The sequence below is a fragment of the Notechis scutatus genome, chromosome 3 (assembly GCF_049901735.1).
Source record: "Notechis scutatus isolate UNSWTSFEM ecotype Mainland chromosome 3, rNotScu1.2, whole genome shotgun sequence".
Lineage (NCBI taxonomy): Eukaryota > Metazoa > Chordata > Lepidosauria > Squamata > Elapidae > Notechis > Notechis scutatus.
In genome coordinates, this window is record NC_142011.1 from 35144877 (window position 1) to 35168867 (window position 23991).

The window sequence follows — 23991 nt, forward strand, 5'->3', positions numbered from 1 at the left end:
GATTTTGGTCAAAAGTCTCGCCCTCTTCACGCTCTGAACGAGAGGGGTAACTGTGTTCAGATGGTGAAGCCCTTCCTTCCTCATCAACCTCCTCCCATTCTGATAGAGAAGAATGGACCCTGAGGTCCTGGGGCCTGTGTAAATCAGGGTGACGAGGCAAGGAACTTATAGATTGAGAAGGGAGAAGGGCCTGAACCCTTTCCAGAGGTCGAAGAATTTGCTTGTAGCCTTCAGCCAATCCCTGCCTAATGGCCAATGAGACAACATCTTGGATATCCCCTGGTCTATGCTCAAAGATAGAGGCAGAAGGCCGAAGGCCCGCTGCTGTGGGAGTGAAGGTGGCTTCAGGCCTAGATTGAAGAGAGGTTCGAGGCCTGGAGGGAGGGGGAGGAGCATAGGGCCTAGAAGCCTGTTGGAAATAAGGCCCAGATCTGCTGAGATCCTGAGGATCAGATTGTACTGCAGAAGCCTAGGAGACCAGGATGGAGGATGGAAAGGCTCATAGATAACTTCTCCCCTGGGAGGGCTTGGCTGGGGCCCACGCGTATCACCTGAAACATGCTGTCGTTGCACTCCCTTCTGTTGAATAGTTCTGTTGAACTGCCTCTCTAGGGCTGCATGCCTGAGTTGCCTTCTTAGGGACTAGAGCCTTAGCTCTGATTTTAGCAGCCACCTCCCTCTGGACTGATTGGGTGTGTTGCCTACGTCTTTTTCTCTTATTGGGCTTAAGAGACTATACCACTGGGGGGGGGGGGAAGCTCTGCCTGAGCCTGATCTTGCTCCATTTGTAGAATAAAAGCTCTTGCGATGGAAAGAAACTGTTCGGAATTTTTTTGTATTAAGCCCCTTAGGGTATAAATTGGCCCCCGGGCTTACAAAATGGCCGCTCACCTCATGGTGGAAGGCTTCAATCCAAGATGGCCGCTGACTAGGAGAAACAGGCTCCAAGATAGATGAATCACTCTTTAGGCTATAAAGAGCCCCGAGTGAAGTCAGCAAAGGGCAGCCTCCGGCCGCACGATTAGCTGGCTGACAATGTTATCGGTTTGCCGATCGCTTTTTATGACCGCTCAAACCAAAGGCGTGGGGGAGGTCTACAGACGCTGCCCAACTTGCCTGAACAGCGCTCTGGCAACGCTGCTCCCAACGTTGCAGGAGAAAGAGTCCTGCTCTCCTGGAAGAGCAGCTGTCCTGATCCCTGGGAGCTGCTTGAAGCGAGGAAAAAAGGTACTGAAGATCGCTGGTGATTGCTATCTAACAGAACGCTTTCAGAGACACAGCTACTGACTGAAAGGAGCTGAGTCAAAAGCTGGGGTCTCTCCCGGGGTCTGGCTTTTATATCTTAGTACAGACTCAGCTAAATGATGTCATAGGAAGGAGTCAACCCATCCTGGGCTCTCGATGCAGCATGGAGGAGAAGAGGTTTGTTTCAAAGGCTGCTTCTCTGCATGGCAGGCGCTGATGACGATTTACAGGTGTGCGGCTCCCAGTGTGCAGGGAAGCTCCTAAATCCCAAACTGGTAGTTAACTCTGTCATATCCCACCCCTGCAACACATGTTTCTTTTTTTACATTTGTATTAATTACACAACTTTACCAGCTACTTTGGCCAACTCCTAGAGGAAAACAGTCTATTTCTACTACCAATGATACTGTCTGTCTATGTTTTGAACCAGATATGTGAAAAGGTATAATCTGAAACATTAGAAGCAAGCAATTATATATGTACATCTCCATACTTATCCTCCATTTTGTCAGGAAAATTATAGAGAAACTAATGTAAATATAACTACACAGAATGGTCATTGCTTGTGTAAACATTCAACGAAAATATAGAAGAGTTTGTTTAGTATGACATGCATTTTCTTGCTTTGCAAAAATGTAGACCAATATTAACTATGTAGAATCTTCCAGTGTCTCTTACAGCAAACTGTTCTGGACACAATTCCTATGTGCTGTTGGTTTTTATTCAATAAAATAAAATTCATATCAAAGAAAATATGAAAAAGAATCCATTATCAATGTCCTGTGAGGCAAATATTCCCTAATCCCTAATGTCAATATATTTTTGCCTCATACAGAGGAAAGATACTCAGAACAAATGTTGTCTTGAAACTGCAACTTAATGTGTAACATTATCTATATAAAAGTATGTGTCTTTGAATAATTGATGCATTCAACAACTAAAAGCTGAGATTCACCTCAACATTTTCAAGGAATGTATTATTATTATGTAATACATAACATTAATATTTATTCCAAAATGGAGTTGGTAGTTGATTCTAAAAGGCAGAAACTATCCATTATTTTGATATCTTAATTATGGCTAGCTCCTATTCCTGTTTATCTTTCTTAATATTTCATCTGAGCCCTGTTTTTTCATTGTTCTTCTTGACTTTAATTATCCAACCTTTGAGATGGGGGTTTGGTCTTACCTGATATGCTCCTTCTCAGGGTGCCGATGGAGAACCCAAGTACAGGTTGACACTTGCCTTTCTGTCCAGAGACTGAGTCATCAAAGTTTTGGCCACGCCTCTCTGTTGCTTGTCTGATTCCCCCGTTTCAATGAAGTCACAGCCATCTGTTGGACGTCTTTACGATTCTGGCCACTCCTGGACTCTGGACCAGATGGTCGCTAGGCTGGGATTGGATTCTCCATTGGCACCCTGAACAGGAGTGTATCAGGTAAGACCAACACCCCTTCTCCAGTGTGCCGATTAGAGAATCCAAGTATGGGACATACCAAACCCAGCTGTTCTCAGGGTGGGAAACAGTCTGGTCCCAAGTCCCCAAGTCTGTATGCACCTGTTGGAGCACCCTCCTGCTGAAGCTACTTCAGCTGAAGCGAAGATGTCCAATTTGTAGTGTCTTATGAAAGGTGAAGGGGAGGACCACGTCTATGCCCTATAGATGTCCTCAATAGAGACCTGTGCTGCCCACGCAGCCATCGTAGCTGTGCTTTTAGTTGACTGGGCTGTCACCCGCCTGGGTACTGGAAAAGCTTCAAGCTCTTGCTTCAACTGAAATGGAAGAGCTTGCTTGGTATGTTTTAAAATTTGTTTGGAGGCAAGCCAGGGTCAGCACTAAATGAAAAGGTGGACTTCAGGTGGAATCAGCTGGAGCATGATTGAAGCAGAGGAAGTTCCCCCAGAACGCTTTCCCAAAATATTAAACAGGGTCAAGAGTACAATGTCCTTCTCGTTCTCACTCTTCCTGAACTTCAGTAGGTGAACAGATTCTAAATATTATAACTTGTACAATGAATCATATCCTTATATTGAGGACAAAGCTTCAGCCAATTTTTTAAATAACATTTAGAAGTTTCTAATCAAGAAGGTCACTGCCCACTGAATTTTAACAAGTTGTTTCTTCCATATGTCTGGCACCTCCTTTCCAGTATTTAGTATGGTGATCTGGCTATATTAATGGCTGCTGCTTTGTAATTTTAGTCCAGCCATTTGGAAACCATTCAAAAAAATTATATACATAAGTTCAGAAAGTATTCAGGTGACTTGGCATTGGGCCCTGTCACTCATCTTGCAAGTTGCAATGTGAATAAGATAAGAAACACAACTGCATTTTATAAATAGATTCTTTTTGCTGAACAAGCTGCTTGTGTAATGAAACCATCCAAATCTTGGCACAGCTGCAAACTATTTAGACCATTATAGTTCATGTTACACATTACAGTGTGTATTCTGCACAAGACTGAAGGCAAATACAAGGCCCATCTGCTACCTCAATTAGGAATGAGAATTAGGTATCTATAGAAACAAACAAGTATTTGGGGGGATGACATAGAGTAAATATCTTTCAGAATAGGAAGAAATACTGCAACTCTTAATTTTTTTTGATGCAATCTAACTCTGTTGTGAAAATTGATTAATAAAGACTGGTTGAAAGATAATTAATTTAAAAGGAGGGCAAAAGCAATGGTATTCTGTTCTGCAATATTAATGCAAGACGAAGCCCAATGGGAAAATCTGCAGTTACCTTATGAAAAAAAAAATCAGCTCAGATATATTGTTGATTTAATAATTTTGTAGAAATTAAGGCAAACGATAGCCATAGCATAGGTCTTTAAGTAGGGACTTGACTCAGTTTTGTGGTGCTTCAGAATTAAAGGGAATAATGTGGTTTGGAGCACATACAAACAGCTACTACATGTGCGTGCAAAATTCTTTAAGTAAACTTATCTTGTCCTGGGATCATGTTGCACCTTTGAAGGGCATCCATCCCAGCAAGACACAGTTGCTTTAAGGAGATGCCAACAAGGATTATGTGATCAAAGCACCATTTTTTCTTCAGTTCCAAAAGGTCACAGCTTTCTAACCTTTATCACATTTAGAACTTTCAGTACTTTATCTTGCTAAGAGTTAAGCAAATACAGCATAAGCATGAGCAATTGTTAATATTAGCAGAGCAGAATAATTTATGTGAGCCATCTCCAAGTTGGTAATCTTTAAATATAGTGGGATTACAATTCCCAGAATTTTCAACTAGCATGTTCTGCCCTTAATATTTCTGAAGAATATGAAATTGGGCAACATCTATAATTTTATCAGGGTATAAGCTATTTTCTGATTATAAGAAACAGCGATAATGTCGCTGCAACCTCTCTGAAATATACAAAAGATTCTCTACAGGGCCATTTTGCCTTCTGGTAAAAGTGTTTTATTGTAACAGCCATTTTAAGAAACTGTTCATAAAATAAAACTGTCCAAAATTAATCAGCCATAACTTTGTTTAGCTTCCAAACCAAGACTCAGTCAGGTACTGCCAGATACAAAAATTACATTAGTTTTAATTATGTTTAACAAGTGATGCTGTTTGTGCCCTAGAAATTCTTATTGGGTCTACACCTAATTTCTTTCTGAAATTCCAGACTCCTTTATATATGAAGCAACGATAATGAAACAATAGTTTCTAATCATCTCTGATCTAGGCTGTATCTTCCAAATATTCATTTTTCCTTCTAATTTCACTCAAAATGAAATTTTGAGGCGTTGGCTTACCTGAACGCAGTTTCTCAGCATGCCTTGGGATAATCCACACATATGGGTTGAATCTGCCTTTCTGCCCAGAGACTGAGTCATCAATCTTTGCCACACCTCTTCCTGTTGGGGAAGGAAGCTCCCTAGCCCCAGACATGATGAAGGTGTGGCCATTTGATGATCTTCCTGTGGCATTGGCTCTGCCTCCCTTCTGGACACTGGACCAGACGGTTGCCAGGGTGGGAGTGAATTATCCCAAGGTATGCTGATAAACTGCATTCAGGTAAGCCAATGCCTATTTTCCAACATGCCTTTGGGATAATCCACATATATGGGACATACCAAAGCTGGCAGTCCCTATGGGCGGGAAGAAGTATGGTCCTGTGCACTCCCATCTGTATGCACTCGCTGTATCACTCTTCTTCCGAAGGCTGCCTCAGCTGAGCTGTATGTGTCCAGTCTATAGTGCTTTATGAATGGAAACGGGGAGGACCATGAAGCTGCCCTGCAGATGTCCTCAAGTGAGGCCTGCGTCACCCAGGCAGCTGTGGTAGCTGCACTTCTGGTCGAGTGAGCCATTACCTGTCTGGGTGTTGGAAGAGCCTGGGTCTCGTAGGTCTTGGCTATACAAGACCTGATCCAGCAGCCTATAGTTGAAGAGATTTTAGTGCCTGTTGAAGATGGCTGAAACGAGATGAACAGGGCCTCGGTTTTATGATACGTTGATGTATGTTTGATGTACCTGCGAAGAGCCCTCCAAACATCCAATTTGTGCCATCTGTGGTCTCTGTCATGTGAAGGAAAAGGGCAAAAGTTGGGAAGAATGACTTCCTAAGCCCTGTGGAAACGAGAGTTTACCTTTGGGATGAAGGAGAGGTCGAGGTGCAGGACAATCCTATTGTCGTGGAATGTACAGAGGTCTTCCCTGATGGAAAGAGCTGCCAATTCTGATATGTGCCAGGCCGATGTGATAGCCACTAAGAAGGAGACTTTGAGCATTAAGAACCGCAGGCTTACAGACTGAAGAGGTTCAAACGGCTCCTGAGTAAGGGCTTGTAATACTGTCAACAGGTTCCAAGAAGGATATCTGTGGACCTATCTGTGGAGGTTTAAGATTGATGAGCTCCTTTGAGGAAGAAGCAGACGACCGGATGATGAGCTAAGGAGTTCCTCTTCCTGTAGTGCACATGGTGGATAGGGCTGCTACCTGCCTGCGTAGCGTACTATGAGAGAACCTTTTGTCATGTCCTGTTTGTAGAAAGTCCAGGATCTGTGGCACTGAAACCACAGTCAGGTCTGTGCCCTTCTTGGTGCACCATTGATGAAACGCTTTCCAGGTAGCATTGTATATTCTGTTTGTAGAAGGCCTTCTGGAGGCTTGTATTGTTTTGATGATATTTCTGGAAAAGTTATCCCTCCTCAGGATCCTCCTCTCAAATGCCAGGTGGTCAATTGGAGCCACCGGGTGTTCCAAGAACCCCTCGCTGAGAGATATCCTGCCCTAGGGGATCTTCCAAGTGCAGGACACTGACAGGCTTACTAGATCCACATACCACGACCGTCTGGGCCAGTGGGGAGCAATGAGGATGATTTCTGCCTGTTCTAGAAATACTTTCCTTATCACCCCTGGTATGAGGGGAAGAAGAGGGAAGGAATTGCAGGCAACTCCTGTGCTAAAGACTACTGGGGGAGGAGGTATACCTCTCCTGGTTTGCTTGCTTCTAAACTCTGAAGATCTGCTTTTCCAATGCTCTTTGTCTCCTTTCTTCTGCTTTTGTGGGCTTTCTGGAATAAAGAGGCTTTGCCTTTATCTTGTTAGCAGCCTCCTTACTTTCAGATCTGGCCTTCCTGGGACTCTGCTTGGATCGTTTTGCACTCATGCGCTCCATGCTGCCTTGGTCAGCCATGCTGCTAATGCCCAGACTGCAGGGAGGAGAGCTCTCTCAATCCTCCAATCCTGCTGCTCCAAGGGGAATTCCAGGCCTGGAAGCCTTCCCTGGGCTGTGGTGGTGGCGGCCCTACCAGTCTCCTGGATAGCTGCACAACTCGCCATGCAGCCAAAATGGCCACTGCCTGCCCAAAAATCAGCTGGAGACCTTGAAAACAAAAGCAGCTGCTCTGGAGCTACCTGCTTAAGCCTTAGAGCTCCACAATGTACTGGGGGCAATTGCAGCTTCAGCGCCCTCACCCCCAGGGGTGGGGGATTGTTTTGGGGCTCCCCCTTGACTGCCTGGGCTGTTAGGCCTTCAATTGGTAGTTCAGGGGGGCTGCGAAAAACAGAGCAGGCAGAAGTTCCAATTGCTGCCTGTTTACGATGATTTGGATACTTTGAGGGAGTTTTTGCAAACCTTTGGGAGAATCCACACTTTAAACTGCTGCTTTCTGCTGAAATTGTTGGAGCCAACCTTTGCCATGTCTCTATAGGGCCAAGACTGAATTGTGATTGGGGCTAGGGGGCTTCCTGCCCCGACAGGAAGAGGTGTGGCAAAGATGATGACTCACTCTCTGAGCAGAAAGGCAGATTCAACCCATATGTGTAGATTATGACAAAGGCATGCTGGAGAAAAAGATCAAACCAAAAACCATCAGCTATAACATAAAGTACTGTTTGAGCATGTTTCCTTCCTTAATTGATGACATTATGCTCAGGCAGTTTGGATTTATATATATATTTCATATTCTCAATATGGACTTCCAATACAATAATTCTTAAAATCTTCATTAACCTTAAATTTATTGTACCACAGAAAACCATGCCATCCAAACTTTATGTTCTTCTAATTCTAAATTTTTCTTATTTCACAGCAAAAACCACTTTTACCTAGACTTAGCAGCAGGCTTTAATATACAATTTTAAATCAGGAGTCCCAATTCTGTATCTCACATAATTTTCCTAATTTTCCATTCACAATTATCTGCTACCCTTGTGAGGTATAAATGGATTTTACCTATTAGATAAAATTGTCAGCCAAGTCCAACATTTTAAACAAAAAATCCATTTTAAATAATCAAAGGCCTTTTCTGCATCAAGCAAAATCAATGCCACCTGTTTTTCATGTTGTTTCATTTATCCAATATATTTTTAATATAGAGTAATATTGTCCCTCTGCTACCTTTTAGTTTTAGGTAAAAACTCATGCTGATCTCTCTGAATAAAGTTCTATAATGCCATCTTCGTTCTCTCAGTCAAAATTATTATATGTAACTTATATAGTAATGATTATTACTATATAAATGATATATCATTATTCAGTAATGATATTGGGCAATATTAATTCGCTGATGTCAAGTCTTGACCTTCTTTAGATGTTAATGTTTTATAGCCTCCATCCAACTTTCCTTCCAGTCTGTAAAATAGAATTCATCATGTTTTACAATGGTGGTAATAATTCATGTTCAAAATTTTTGTACTAAGATAACATTGATAATAAGATGATACTGATAAACCATCTGGTGCTTTTCCAATGTTGACCTTTTTTATAGCTTCACAAACTTCCATTGTTGTCCATTCATTAATAGCTGCTGTTTTTCTATGAAATTTAGTAAATTTTGCATCTTTAAAAATTCATCAACCTTTCTTATCCCTTATATAATTTAGGGAAATATTGATGAAATATTTTAAAAATATTTTAGATTATCTATTACAGTATTCTAGTAATTTTAATATCGTTTTTATCATTTTAATATCATTTTATCACCCACTACATATCTGCCATATCATCAGTCAATATCAGTTCCAATTGCAATTGACGGTTTGTATACAAATCAACTCCATTTCTCTTTGTAACTCCCAGTAAAATAAATTCATCACAAATTCATCAAAAAGAAATACTTTTTGCTTGCATAGTAGTCTTACCAGAATTTATTTGAATATGATTATACCTGCATTATTAATCTTCAATCTGGTAGTGAAATGTTCTGCAAAATTTGATATCTAATTTTTTTCTGACTGCACAAGAATATCTCTTGATACATTTCTTAATTTTGCAAACTGCAAGTTGATTCTATAGATTTTGTCTATTTCTGCCTTCATATTATCTTCATTATCTCATTCCAAAACATTGATACTTTTTTCTAGTGTCTTCTTTAAGGGTCTTCTGGAACTGCTCTAAACCTTAGGCAGTATTCTTTTTTCTCATTTCTAGTAATGCCAAATTGTTTAAGTCATTTTCCAACTCTGTTTATTATATTGTGCCCTTCACTATCACCGTCTCTATGGGACGGTTTAGGTCCGTTTGGACCAACCAGGGGCTGAGATATCGGCTGCAATCTTGGAGCTCGATTGCAAACCGTACCGTAGCAACGCCAGCTCCGCCCACTTCCCCATTTATATTTTTTAATGTAATTCAGAAAGATCTAATTCACCCAGAGGCTATTTTCCTTGCCCCACTGTTTTCCAAGACTTCTTCTCAACTCTAAACTCATTGTATCCAAAAGCATTAAAATAGTGAAGGTTTTGTTGAAGTTAGTGTCATTTAAAAGGCTTGGATTATGAGTGTGAGTGTTTTCCCATGCCCGCTAGGTGCTCTACTTACAAGAAAACTGCAAGACTTCACAAAAAGCAACTATCTGGGCAATGGATGATGCCTCAATCTCTCTTTTATCTGGAAAGAGTTATTGTCAAAAAATTGACAGTAGTGGCCATCTACTATTGCAGAACCATCTCTACTGAGATATCTGGTCTACCACAAATCTCGCTTTGAAGCCCTCAATGATTCAGAAGGCTTCTAAGGTCTTCTGAAACCTTCTGGGGCCACACCTGCTGTTGTCTAAATTGTGCACAAATTCTTGTATGCTTAGGAAACTTTATGAGGTCTTCCAAAGGATCATGAGAACATCAGCTGGGTACTGGACTTTTACAGTGTAGTGGGGTTGAACAGCTGGGCCTTTGCACCGTAGAACTGTGTAAGGCTGAACTCAGTATATAAATAAATACTGAAAATTCAAAGGGTTCACAAACGTTTAAGCACAACCATACATATATAGTCTTCACAGATTATCCACTAATACCCCATCTTGCAACATTCACACTACTTATCAATTCACTTTTAAATACAAAACAACTGGCAGATTTTACTAAAACATAAACATAACCCAACTTCTCTTAAATAGCCTGTTTTACATAACATTGTGTTGACATTGTCCAAAACAGATTTTTTTTAATTTCCATGTCACAAGATCTGGATTTTATGTATATTAGGGTGCACAATACAAAGGAAACACCTATAGTCATTATAGTTAGAATAGAACAAAAGGCCAAGACTTCAGGAAACTGCAGCCAATGTTTAAATATTGTGGAAACTTCCTATTTTAAAGAAAAGGATGACAAAACAGGATTCTTTCACTAGACTGCACTTAATCAACCATGGTTTAATCTCAGCATAGAGAATAAGTAATGTAAAAATATTTTAATCTACCAAAAATCAATAGAAATAATGAGTCCCAACATGTTTCTGTATATAGTCCCCAAAATATTCAGCAATAGGGGAGAGCAATAGAGCACAAAACAAAACACATTCACCTGTGTGTGTGAGAGTTGAGTGCTGTTTGGAAACTGAAACAGTATTTGCTGTGTGAGCAATAAGGAGACAGCAAGGAACCTGGGCCTGGCTTAGATCAACTGTTCTGTATTAAAGTTGCTTGCTGCTGTGAAACTAAAACTGAAACTCCTCTGCTTGTGTTTTGCATTTGGAACAGATTTTTTAGGTGGGGAGGGGGAGTAAAACTCCTTAGCATCAGAGCGTGTTAATAATAATATACGAAATACTAAATACTGGTCATTTTGAAAAATCCTTTCTTAGTGAGCACCTAAAAGCCAAGAGGAACATATGTGCCAAATTTCAAGTTTGTAGGCTTTACAGTTCTGGAGATTTTGTGATGATGCGTAAGTGGTTTTTTGCTTTTATATATAGATAGATAGATAGATAGATAGATAGATAGATAGATAGATAGATAGATAGATAGATAGATAGATAGATAGATAGATTCACAGTTCCATAATGTTCCATAATCCAAAAGAATATCCCAATAATCCATGAAGTACAAGCTCCTCAAAAGAGTGTTAAACTACAAAGTTTCCAAATAAAGTGTTAAGATTAGCACAAGAGTTATGAACCTACAGGTCTAAAACAGTGGTTCTTGGAGACAATTACCTTAAATTGGAGGCAATTTCCGCTGAAGTGGGGGGGTATCCTAGTGATAATGGAGCAATTTGTAATTGCTTATTTGTCAGACAAAGTTCCAGTTTGGGACTGCCACCACAGAGACACTTGTGGGACATTTTGTGGGTAATATTATTTGAAACCAGAAAAGGGGGTAATTGGGTCAAAAAGTTGAAGATCACCCCAAGGCTCTGTCTTAGGCCTAGTACTCAATGAGCTGGATGGGGGGATAAATGGGGAACTAACCAAATCTGTAGATGAGACCAAGCTGGCAGGAATATCCAAAAGAAGATAGGCTTAAGATACAGAAAGCTCTTGACAGACTTGAACATTGGGCGCTATCTAACAAAATGAAATTCAATGGTGAAAAAAAAAGGTTCTGCATTTAGGCAAGAAAAACCAAATGCACAGGTATAGGATAGGTGTACCTGGCTCAATAGTAGTAATTGTGAGAGGGATCTTGAAGTGCTAGTGGACAATCACTTAAATATGAGCCAGCCAGCTGCTAAAAAAGCCAACACAGTTCTAGGCTGCATTAACCGAGGGCTAGAATCATGATCACATGAAGTGTTAATACCATTTTATAATGCCTTGGTAAGACCACACTTGGAATACTGCATCCAGCTTTGGTAGCCACAATGTAAAAAAGATAATGAGCACATTTTAAACAGATAGTTCTAGCCAAAATGCTACATTCAGCTGAACACAAATAACTAGAAGTATGATTTCTAGTAACTAGGATTTTGCAAGGAGTGAGGTGTCCTCTAAATCAGGGGTCACCAACTGGTGGTCCGTGGACCACTGGTGGTCCGTGAGAAAATTTTGGTGGTCCACAGAAAAATTATTTGCATTTTTTATATTGCACTAAATCAGGGGTCCTCAACTACAACCCCTTGGCCGGATACATGCAATGAACATTTGTGTTACTGCAGAAAGTCAGAGAGGGTCTTTTTGTGCAGGTCAGAGGGGGGCAGAAATTCCAAGTTAGGATCTGCTTCAGCCTCCTGATGTGAGGCTTTGGGCAAAGACTGGAGGGAAGTGCCACTGGTGGCGAAGAGCCAGAGGACCTTGTTTCAGTGGGACTGCATCCAGGTTCTTGTACCTGGCCTTGCATTCCCGCAGGTCTTCCCTCTGCTTGGAAAGCCTATGCTCGTAGTCCCCAGTGAGGTGCTTCTGCTGAGCCTCCTTCTTGGTCAGATCCAATTTGAACTGAGCCAGCTGTTTTGCCAACTCTTTCTTGTGGTGGCTGCTTAGCTCCAACAACTGCTTTTTGTCGGGGTCCTAAGGAACCCGGGCAGGCAGGCGAGGAGTGGCTGGGAGAGAAGGAGTGAGTAGAGGCCGGTGAGGCACCTGTTGACGTGAATGCCATGAAGTTGGCCACGCCCATTCAGTCACATGACCACCTAGCCATGCCCACCCATTGGTCATTAGGCAGATCATATTAGTAGTCTGCGGAATTTAAAATTATGAATTTAGTGGCCCCTGAGGTCTGAAAGGTTGGTGACCCCTGCTCTAAATGCTACAACATACACATTTACCTTATGTAATCCTTCAGCATACGAACAAAATTAGTGCACTGCTAAAGTTAAATCCTTATTCCAACCTATTCATCACCTGACTCCAATTCAAATTTATAAAATATACTTTCCTATTAAATACTGTATTAAACACTCCAAACAGGCAAAGAATGAAGGACAAGCCTTCTAGTTACATCACAATGTCCCTAGTGGGCATTCTGCTATCAAATGAATAGGCTGAATTGGGACCTCCAGTCCCTCAAGCATTATTCAACTGTGATTAAACATAATTTATTGTATGCTCTTCAATGTTTATACTCTTGGCATAGTGATTCTTCAACTTTTGACCCAATTACTTCTTTTTTTGTAGAGAAGCTCAGGGATCTATGTAGTGCTCTTTCCTCCTATTTTTCCACACAATTCTGTGAATTGATTGGTTTAATAGAAAATTACTGGTCCAAAGTGGCAGTGTATGATGATGATAGATACAAACTGGATGAGAAAATTAATATTTTTGTCAGTGGCTTCTAGACAACTTGACAGTGGTGCAAGCAGGGAATATTCCATCAATGACATCCACAGTAATGAATTCTACAATTTTAATTCCTGGGGCTTTTTTGCATCTTAAACATGAACATTCACCCCATACCCATTTTATAGTTTAGACTGCCTCACTCCCAATGAGCATCATAGTGGACTAGGCATCTTTGAAGCAGTGGGGATGTTATGCCGAAGAACAACAGCCAGAGGGCAAACGGTGAGTGCTGGTGAAATCTCTGCAGACAATGGATAGATTGTGAGACACTTGTACTTTGGACAGCTGCTCCTTATGAGTAACCTGCAGTAATAGAGATTTTTGCAGTTGGCTCATGAGTTGAGCGGCTGGAAGTCACAGGATCACATCTAAGTTCATAGGCATAACATGGTATCTATATACATACAATTCAGCCATCCTCATTACTTAATTATATTTGGGTTTAGTTATTCCAAAGAGATGCTATTTTTTCTTTGGGTTAAGTATTTTTGCATAAACTTGAATTAAATTAGACAACTGAATATTCATAGGAATGTGTGTGTTTTTGTTTATTATTAAAAACACAAACAATTGGCAGATTTTACAAAACAAAATATAAATTTAATATGAATCAGACAGATGCTTCATTGCTCTGGAGAGGTAGAAAGTGAAGTGGATTGAAATTATGGAGTATTATTAGAGATGAAAGTGTTAAAGGCACAAAAATACAAAATAAAAAATGGGGGAGGGATTATTCATCTTTTCCTTTCTCTTTGACTCACTTTTACTTTTGGATCACAGTAGCAACTATTAGAAAAGTAACAATAATGAAAAGGAGAAGGGGAGATCGTTAGAGCTCTCTGCAGAGAAATAAATGACATCAGAATTACTTTAGAATGTATTTGAGCACTTGAGTAATGTTAAATCACTTGTTGAAATTGTGGAGATGAAAACTCTGTAAAACAAATGTCTAGAGAAGTATAACAGATTACTGACAAAATGGAAATTTCAGAGAACAAGACACTATTATAGACAGAAAGTTACAAAGACTTTGCTCCATTAGAACTGAGACAGAAGACATTTTGCTTGAAACTTAGAACAATCCCTGAAAATTCAGAGAAGATATTATAGAAAGGATTACTAAAGCCATACAAATTTATTTGGATTAGAAAGAGGACACTGAAGCAGAAATCAATAAAGTTATAGAATAAATTTTAGATTGGGCAGAACAAGAAATAAATAAGGAAAAGGGAAAATTACAGGAAATTCAAATGGAGGTGTCAGATGCAACATGAATTTGAAAGAGATAATACTAGGTTGATTTTTCTAAAGTTTTGACTTTATGGATTAAAATATTTAACATAAAGTATAAATGAAACATATGTTCCTCAAAAGAAAAATATTTGAAACAAAACAAGAAATAATTTGCTTACAAGAAACTCATATTAGAAAAAAAGGATACAAATTATTTGATTAATAAAAAATTGAGTGAAGAGGGAATGGAATTGTTTTGAATATTAAATCTCAACCAAACCAGAACTTGTACTGATTGATGAGCATGCTTAGATTTGTTATGGTGGAAGTTAATTTACATTGGACTAAGACTACATTGGACCAAGACAATAGATAGCATTGGGAATTTATGCCCCAAACAAAGATAAAGTAGTGTTGTACAAATGACTTATAGAGAGGCTAATAGGTTTTTCTTATGCAAATTGATGATGGGTGATTGGAAGAGGGGGATCTTTTCCCAACTAAAATTACTCAAGGTAAATTATCAGATTTTTTTTTTAATTTGGTGGACAATTTAGAGTTGATTGATATATATGACAAAAAATGGCAGTTCAGTAGTGTATTTTTCAGAAAGACATCATAGATCCTTCTCAAGAATAGATAACAATTTAGATTTCAAAGGACTTTGCTACTAAGATTTCTAAAGTAGAGATACTAACCCAAGACATTTTCAAATCATAATCTTATAAATTCAGTTTATGAAAGAAAACCTAATTTTTGTAGATGGAGATTAAATGAAATGTTGTTAGAAAAAGAAGCAATCATGGAGGTTTGTAAAAAAAGTAAAAGTTTTGTTTAAAAAATTAATTTAAATAAAGATAGTAAATTGAGAACTTTTGGGGATGCAAGCTTTCATTAGGAGTTATTATATACAACATAGTACTGAATTTTAAGAGAAAGGCAAGAAAAAAAACAAAATATTTAGGATGAAATAAAAAGAAAAAAATTATTTAAAAATTTTCAGAGTAGATAGATATCTCTGAACAAATTTTATAGCAACAACTATCTATATTAACAATAAGAAATAAAAATAAAAATGAACCATGTAAAGTAAAAGAACCTTTGAATATGTAAAACAAACCAAGTAAATGGCTGGTGTATAAATTATAAAAAAAGAAAATGATAATGAAAATTTAAGAGGGAGATACTGTATTAAAAAGACAATCTGGCTACGCAACAAGCATTTCAACAGAATTATTCTAATTTATATAAAGCAGGGGTCGCCAACCTTTTGGACTTCAGGGACCACCAAACTCATAATTTTAAATTCCGCAGACCAGAGACCCTGGGAAAATCCCCCAAAAAAGTCTGCAGGAAAATTCCCCATCCCATTTTCCTACCGATCAATCATTCTTTATTTGGGATTGCAGGATACCGTCTCCAGCTCTGTTCTCGGGGTGGGGGGTGGGGGGGAGAGAGACTTTTGACTTCATTCAAGGAAAGCAGCAGAAGTCTTTCTCTCCTCCAAACTCCCCAGACATGAGTCTTTGTGAGACTTGTCGTGCTGGTGCAACCTCTTGGAGCAGGATGCCTTGCAGGGTCCCAAAGACTCATTTCTGGCAGAGTTTGGCAAAGACTTTTGCTGCTTTCCTTGCATGCAGCCAAAAACAGAAGAAGAAAGAAGCAGCCCGGTGGCCAGGCGAGACGCGTGAGGCGAGTGGGGCAAGTTTCCCCCCTCCGCCCTTTCCCCCCTCCCCTCACTACTTCATGTTGTTTGCAATGCAAGCCTTGTATTCCCACACAGCCTGGATTAATTGTTTTGGGGGGTGCTTTGGGGGTGACATTTCTCCACGGACAACCAAAATTTTCTCACCGGGCACCAGTAGTCCCTGGCCCACAAGTTGGTGACCACTGATATAAAGACATGACATTTCTGTGGAGGAAATAGATGAAAATCTTAAAATATTGTTTATACTTGTTCATTTATCATTATTATATTACTATTGCATTTGTATTAATAACAGACAGATTTTTGTAAGGACAAAATTCACAAAACAGGTACCATTCTCATTCATGCTATGGTTTGCAAATGTCTCATTTGCTTTTCCTAAACTTTTTCATTTGTTCCTATACCCATTCATTTATGGCAACTAGTGGAGTAATTTTTCTTCCTGGGTAGCATTCTTTCTGAATGTTGCACAATTTCCTCCAAAATGTACTTCTAATTTTTCGTTTTTCACCATATACTGGAATATAACAGCTACACCAACAGCAACTAAGTCTCCTACACCAGACTCCATCCCACTCGGCCTTCCACCTCCAGTGATCACAGGAAAAGATGTGTGAGGTCTATTTCACAGACAAAAAGGTAGAAAAGTAGCAGGACAAACAGGGCAATTCCCTCTTGCTTGAAAATCTGTGCTGACCAACTGGCCTCCATCTTCACCCCCATCTTTAATAAATCACTGAAGATGTGTTGTTCCTTCTTGCTTTAATGCTCTACTATCATCATGGTGCCCAAGAAGACCTCCATCAAAGAGTTGAATGAGTACAGACCTATGGCTCTGGCATCCATAATTATAAAACCTGCTAAATGTCTGTGTTGGCTGATCTGCTGACCTGCTCTTGCAATTTGCCTACTGTGCAAATAGATAGGCAGATGATGCTGTTGATATGGCACTGCACTACATCTTACAACATCTTGAATCCCCAAACAACTATGTAGGGGTCCTTTTTGTAGACTTCAGCTCGGCATTCAACACCATCATTCCTGAAATCCTCCTCTCTAAAGTGATTTACCTAGCTTTGCCTGAAAGCAGCAGGTGAAGCTCCATTACTATCTTCTTTCTATATACCAATGACTCATCTTAAAAGATCCCTCTGTTAAAGTATTGAAGTTTGCAGATGACACAACAGTCATTGGTCTCATTTAAGATGATGAGTCTGCATACAGAGGGGAGTAGAAAAATAGGGTCTGTGGTGAAACCGGAACAATCTGGTGCTGAACACTCTTAAAATTGTAGAGATGATAGTAGATTTTAGAAGACACTCTCCTATTCTATCACCTCTTACAATATTAGGCAACAGAGTATAAAGAGTAGAGACCTTCAGGGTTCAGGTTCTATTATCTCTAAGGACTTGAAATGAACAACTAACACTAGAACCATCATTAAAAAGGCACAATGAAGAATGTTCTTCCTGCGTCAACTCAAGATAGCTCAGATTGCCCAAGGATCTGCTGATACACTTCTACAGAGGGATTACTGAATCTGTCATTTGTACCTCAATTACTGTCTGGTTTGGCACAGCAACCAAACAGGACAGTTACAGACTTCAGTGGATAGCTAGGACTGCAGAAAAAAGAAACACAATCAGCCTGCCTTCCATTGAAGATCTGTATACTGCACGAACCAGAAATAGGGCTGAGAAAATATCTACAGACCCCTTCACATCTATTTCACCTTCTCCTCTCAGGATGCTGCTATAGAGCATTGTATGCCACAACTAGATACAAAGATAGTTTTTCCCCTGTGCCATCACTTTACTGAACATTTGATTCCCACAGCACTATTTCATTTCTCATGTTTTTTTCATCTTCTCATCTTTCCTACTGTCTTCTCCTATTAATTTATCAATTGTTGTAACTTATGATTAATTATTGTAACTATGATTTATGATCAATGACCTATTACTTTCTGTTTATATGTACACCTTGAGCTTGTGCACCAGAGACAAATTCCTTGTGTGCCTAATCATACTTGGTCAATAAAGAATTTAATTCTATTCTGGTCTTGTCTAGTCTAGTCCAGTCCAGTTTATTCTACTCTATCACTAAACTATGGGCTCTTACTTTCATAGTTAGATGAAACCAATTCATACTTTCTGATGTTCATAACTGAACTTTAATTTCACTCCACATATTTATCAACTGTATTCTACAAGATCAGATTACCTTCAGATCAATTTACATCCTTCTCCTTTTGTTTCATGCTTATATATTTATACAGATAGATAAGATTATGTGCAATTAAGTCATTTTCAACTCTTAGTGACCATACAGATTTTTTCCATAACAATATATCCCTAACCTGTTGTTTCAAGTCTCCCAATGATGCATTAATCGCCACTGTAACCAATTACTTTGGCTTTCTTTATATTTGGTCTTCTTCCAAGTTTTTCACCATGCACTTTGTCTTTTAGTACTAGGCCTTGCAGATACCTTGCCTTTTCAGTTATCAGCATAGCTCAGATTATTGATGTTTCTTCCTCTATTTTTAAAACCATGCTCATCTTTTTCCAATCCAGTTTCCCTTATTATATATTCAACATTTAGGATGAATAAATAAAGTGAAAGTATGCAGCCTTAACATCACAACTTTGCCAACCTGGAGCCACTCCATTTCACCATGTTCTGTCTATTCTATGGCTTCCAGGTCTCTATAGAAGTTTGTTATAAGGACAATGAAATATTCTGGAATTTTTATTTTTCTGAGAACCTTCCACAACTAAAGGCCTTTATATAACCAATGAAGCACATACTTATTTTCGGCATTCTTTGGCTTTCTCGATTATCTGTATCAATAATGTCTCATGTTCCTTAGGCTTTATGCTTTACCATTTATAACACTCATAATCCAGTTCACAATCTTTCATAAGGCATGGGTTCATAAGTACTGAGCTTTGCTGCTCATGATTTGTTAAATCAATCATTTCTCCATAAACCTTTTGAATAAGATGGACAGGTTAGATAAGGTTACCAGTCTTAGCTGTACAATGCCAAACTTGATAATCTGTTAAAGCGTTACAGACATTAGTGCTGTACTTAGCAGTAGGTTATAACTACAACATTGTGCGCAGGGAGGTATACACCATTAGGTGACCCTGGCCAGAATGCCTTGCACAAGGGGTTGGACTAGAAGACCTCCAAGGTTCTTTGCAATCCTATGATTCTATGATTTGCCTAGTTTCACAAATATAACAGAATGTAAGCATATTTTGGAAAAAATAAAGAATATAGTTTCAAAATAATGAACTTACAAATTTAGGAGTTCAATATATGAAAAATCTCAAATTATCTGTCCTTTTTGGCTGCCAAAGCGATTTATATTTTATACCATGGACTTGAAATCATCTCAGGACCTGACAGTCCCTAATCTGAATAGTTAATGCTGCACCCCTCCAGTTAGGTTTCCCCCCACACACACGTTTTTCATGTTTCCTGAAATGTGAGAGCCAAATCAAAGCACAAAGAAATATCCTGGTTTTGCCCTTAGTAACGGGATGGAATATGCACTAGGCCAAAATTCAACTAGAAACTAGAAATTCTTTTTGTCTGCTATGAAAAGGTCACTAATGATCATCCATTTTACTGTTATTAAATACAAACTGTGCTCCAAAGAAATCTATGAAGATATTATACATATATTCTAAAATATTCCTGGCATTAATCAAAAACAAATCATGAAGAAAAGATTCTTCCTATTATGTACTGTAAATCAGAAATGAACTGCAAAAAGAACATTACAGTATTTCTAAACCACATCAATGCCTATGTAAATATTAATAGAAGTGACATTTAAAAATATGTAGTCAATATCCTCTAGTTATCAAACTCACAATCAAAAGGATTAATTAGTAATGACAAGAAGTAACCCTTCTTTAATATTGAAGAAGGAAGAATTTTATCTCTATTACCAGGAGCAGAAATACTATTGATAACTCTGACAAAGTGCAGATGGTTTGAACAAACTATATTAACCCAATTCACAATAAACTTTGTCATAACCCACTGATTGTAAAATACACATGTCAAAGGGTTATTATATATATTGCGGTTAAGAAGGACACATATCTATACCTATCTATCCAGCCTTATTTATTGAGGCCAAAGAGAAAATTTACATTGTTGTTCCACAAAGCTATATTCTCCAAACGCCACTTATTTTAAAGACGGCCAAAGTATATCTTTCTCCTAAAACAAACACGCGAGCATTAGACAATTAGAAAAGGCAAGGGGTGAAGTAAACTACACTTCAGCTCGTACAGCTAAGCCCCTAACCCACTTCTTCACCGTAAACTTTCTCGTCCACCGCCATCTCGCGTACTGTCTTTTGCCTCGACTGAGCTCGAAGCCGAATAACTCCTAGGAAACTCTGAGCCGTTTGCTACTTTAGACCCCGCAAACGAAACGCCCGAAGTTGTTTCGGTCTCTTCCCTCACCCCTCCGAGGTTCTTCGGCCGCGCGCTGCCTGCAAAGAGGAGCGCGGAATGGCGGCGTCGGCGTCTCGAGATACTTTGGCGGCGCCTGGAGCCCAGCCCTGCGCCCCACCCAACTCAACAGGTAAAAGGCAGACCGAGAGGGAACCCCCCTTATGCCTTGGGTCGAAATTTTCGCCTCTTTCCCCAAACTACACTCACTTTTCCGCCGCCATATCTCCACTCAGGCCGCACTACCCGGACTTTTCTCCCTGCGCCCCTCAGGGTGAGCGAAGGCTCTCGGTCCCAAGCCAGACAGGATCAGGATGTGAAACCTGATCCTGCCTGCCTGCCTGCCTGCCGCCGCCGCCGCCGCCGCCGCCCCTCCCTGCTTCGTGTACATTAAACTGGGCAGGACCCCGCTCTGCGGTCCCTCTGTGTTAAACAGTTTCGTTTAACAAAAGCATTGTGGTTTGTTTTTTTTCTCGATCTGATAATACCAACATTTTTCCTTTCGGTAATCACTCGTCTTATTAGATCATGAGTCTTGTACTGCATCTCGAAACTCACCTAAGCTAGAAAATAGATACCCTGGGATCTATTTTTTTTTTCAAAATCTATCAAGAATTTTAAAACAATTGAGTGCTACTGCAAGTTGACTCGCATAGATATATTTCTCTGCATAAAGTCACATGTCATGAAAACACATGAAGCTGGCCTTGGGTTTACTGAAAAAACAAAATTCTACCATTTTCCTACAGAATATGACCCTGATCATCACATTTTCATTTGGAAACTAAATACAAGCATGCTCCCAAAATTGATATTTTTTTAGTAATAGCCAAGTGGACAAAAAACTGCAGGTTTATTATTCATTTAGTTTTGGGCACAATAATGCATATAAGAGAATATGTGGCTCTTGAAAGAAATAATATAGTCATTGTTTTATTTTTATTTATGTATATCCTGTCTTTATTATTTTTATAAATAACACAAAATGACAAATATAACTAATACTATTTTATGGTTTTTCATATCTTCATCCACTAACTTTAGCTGTGATTTTATTGTATTACAGTAAAGTTCTTTACTAATATGAAGATAATGTATGGAAGTCCTGAAGAAAAAGTGTATGGAAGCATAATCCATTCAAAACAGCGTCCTCTTCTGTCAAACAAGGCAGAAATGGCCTTGAACTATTTACTATTAACTTCTCTTTGGAAACTGTCCCCAACTTGCCTTATTTCAAATGTAATACAATGGCAACCCCTGGTGGCAGCTTTTCCCAATGGAGAGAAATCTCACCTATCTATTTCAGGATATTCTGCTTGAAGCACACATACTTTCATCCACTGAAACCTTTATGCTTCTCTATCCTATTTGGGAACTTACTACTTTTCCCCATTAAATTGTTTAGAAAAGAGATGTTACAGTTTTAGAAAAAAGTATAAGACTAATTCATGTTTAAAAGGCTATAGAAAAATAGAAATTATAGTAATTATAAGAACGATCATCGTTTAAGCAATTAAAATAGAAGTGTACAGCCAACAAGTATTGGATAAGTCTAAAATATCATAAATGTAATATATTCAAATACACTATTCAAATACACTATTCATTTTTATGAAACATTTCATATCTGATTCCTTGAAAACATGCTTCTGTTGAACTTTTAAAACATTTGGTTAACATGATTAAAATCAGTAAGAATAACAAAAACAAATTATGGATAATGCATTAAGAGTATATATGTCAAATTTAAATATAAACTCAAATTTCAGATGTAGAATTCCATGTGTAGAATTATAGTATCAAATGTTTTTAAATAAGTTTTCATTGTACATTAGATTGTAAAGGATACAGTTATTTTGACATTGAATTATATTCCTTAAATTTAGTAAACAATTGTTCCCTAGAGAGTGTTCAAAGAAATGTCCATCTGGTTCAGCTCTAAGTGGGGAGAAAGACACTGGAAACATGGAGGCTGATTGGAAAGATGGTTTATTGATAGACAGAACCACATGGGTTTGAAGTTCTGGGCAGCTGACCACATGGTTGTCAGACTCCCAGGAGTCATAGCTAACTTTTTAGGTTGTCTGAATGAAGTTTGATTGAAGCCTGGACTCTGTCTTCTTGTGTCATAAATCCCAGTTTTGGATGATTTGTGTATATAATTGTTGGAAGAAATTTCCTGTTTCTTTCCCAGCTAGGAAGCAGTCACCCACCGATGCTGAGAAGAAATAGATATGGAATCCAGCTGCCAGAAAAGGGATACTTTAATTCAGGAAAGCAAATGACACAGCTGGAGCATTTTGGCTTGCAAGCAGATTTGGTGTGTGTGTATCTCTGAGCCTTTTATGCTTAATTCCCCTTTGAAGCTCCTGTAGCTTGATGGGTGTATTTGTGTGCTTCTGGTTAAAGTGATTGTCCTGGATCCTATCTTCCTGCCTTAACGGGTTAATCCTGTCCCAGGATTAACCCATTAGTTTTCTATCCTGGGATCAGGAGGGCAGGAAAAAGGGAGTTCTGGTTTTGCCTTGGTGAGTTATTTTTAGCCTGATTCTCCTTATCTAATGGTTCTACTTAAGTGTTTCTATTGTCAGCTCTGTTAGCAGAGCTGCTCTGAGTTTTTCTTTCAGTTGGTGATTCTTGGTTTTGTTAAAGGGGGAAGGGCTGGCTTCAGTTTTTTTGCACTGTTTTCTGAGGTTTCTGTCATTATCCCTTTGGGGTGTACTTCCCACAGCCAGTATGCAGTAGAACCAACCCATTTAAATAAAACTTTTGTGCAGAGATGGATAAATTAATGATGGAGTTAAAAGACAAGGAGGAAACAGAATATTATAAAATTTGGGATATATGGTATGAGTGGCTAGTGGAGAAAAGTAAAGAATATTTATAAAAGTTACTTAAGAGTTGCAGGAAATGTATATATAAGGAATTATAAAAAGGTAATATAAATGTAAAAATATTAGAGAAATATACTAGGAATTGAAAATGAAAATGAAAATATTACTATGTAAATAGGAAAGAAGCTGATTCTGAGGCACTGTCAAAAATGGAAATTTGGTGTAAATGTTTGAAAAATGTGTAACATATTAAATAAATAAATAAATAAACTTTTAGAGAAGTAGGCAATTTTGATTTTACCAATTCTGTAAAAAAGTGAATTTTACCAATTCTGTAAAGTGAACATAGAATGATATGCATGAATAAAAACTTGAAGTTTGTTACTGAACATGGTAAAAGCAGTATATAATAGAAGTAAACTATGCAAGACAATAAATGGAGTACTTAGCAATAATTCTTCAGTATGCAAGAATTAAGAAAAGGATGTATGATGATCTCTTGGTTAATGTATGGATAAATGTATAAAGGAAA

At 38.7% G+C, this 23991-nt stretch overlaps 1 protein-coding gene and 1 long non-coding RNA gene across 3 annotated transcripts in view; one reads left to right on the forward strand and one right to left on the reverse strand.

Moving 5' to 3' along the window:
* Nucleotides 1-20938, reverse strand: part of LOC113423699 (rho GTPase-activating protein 39-like) — a 67528-nt gene extending 46590 nt beyond the window's left edge. The window contains exon 1 of one of the 2 annotated variants that reach the window (XM_026685225.2): nt 20836-20938. In XM_026685225.2, the coding sequence (XP_026541010.1) occupies nt 20836-20849 (14 nt within the window). In that variant the 5' untranslated portion in view covers nt 20850-20938. The remainder of the gene's footprint in view (nt 1-20835) is intronic. The other variant, XM_087959485.1, reaches the window with a different exon arrangement.
* LOC148131135 (uncharacterized) lies at nt 20636-22947 on the forward strand. The gene is made up of 3 exons (XR_015748474.1): nt 20636-20758; nt 21692-21743; nt 22820-22947. It is a non-coding gene; the product is annotated as an uncharacterized LOC148131135 (long non-coding RNA).
* The last annotated feature ends 1044 nt before the right edge of the window (nt 22948-23991 follow it).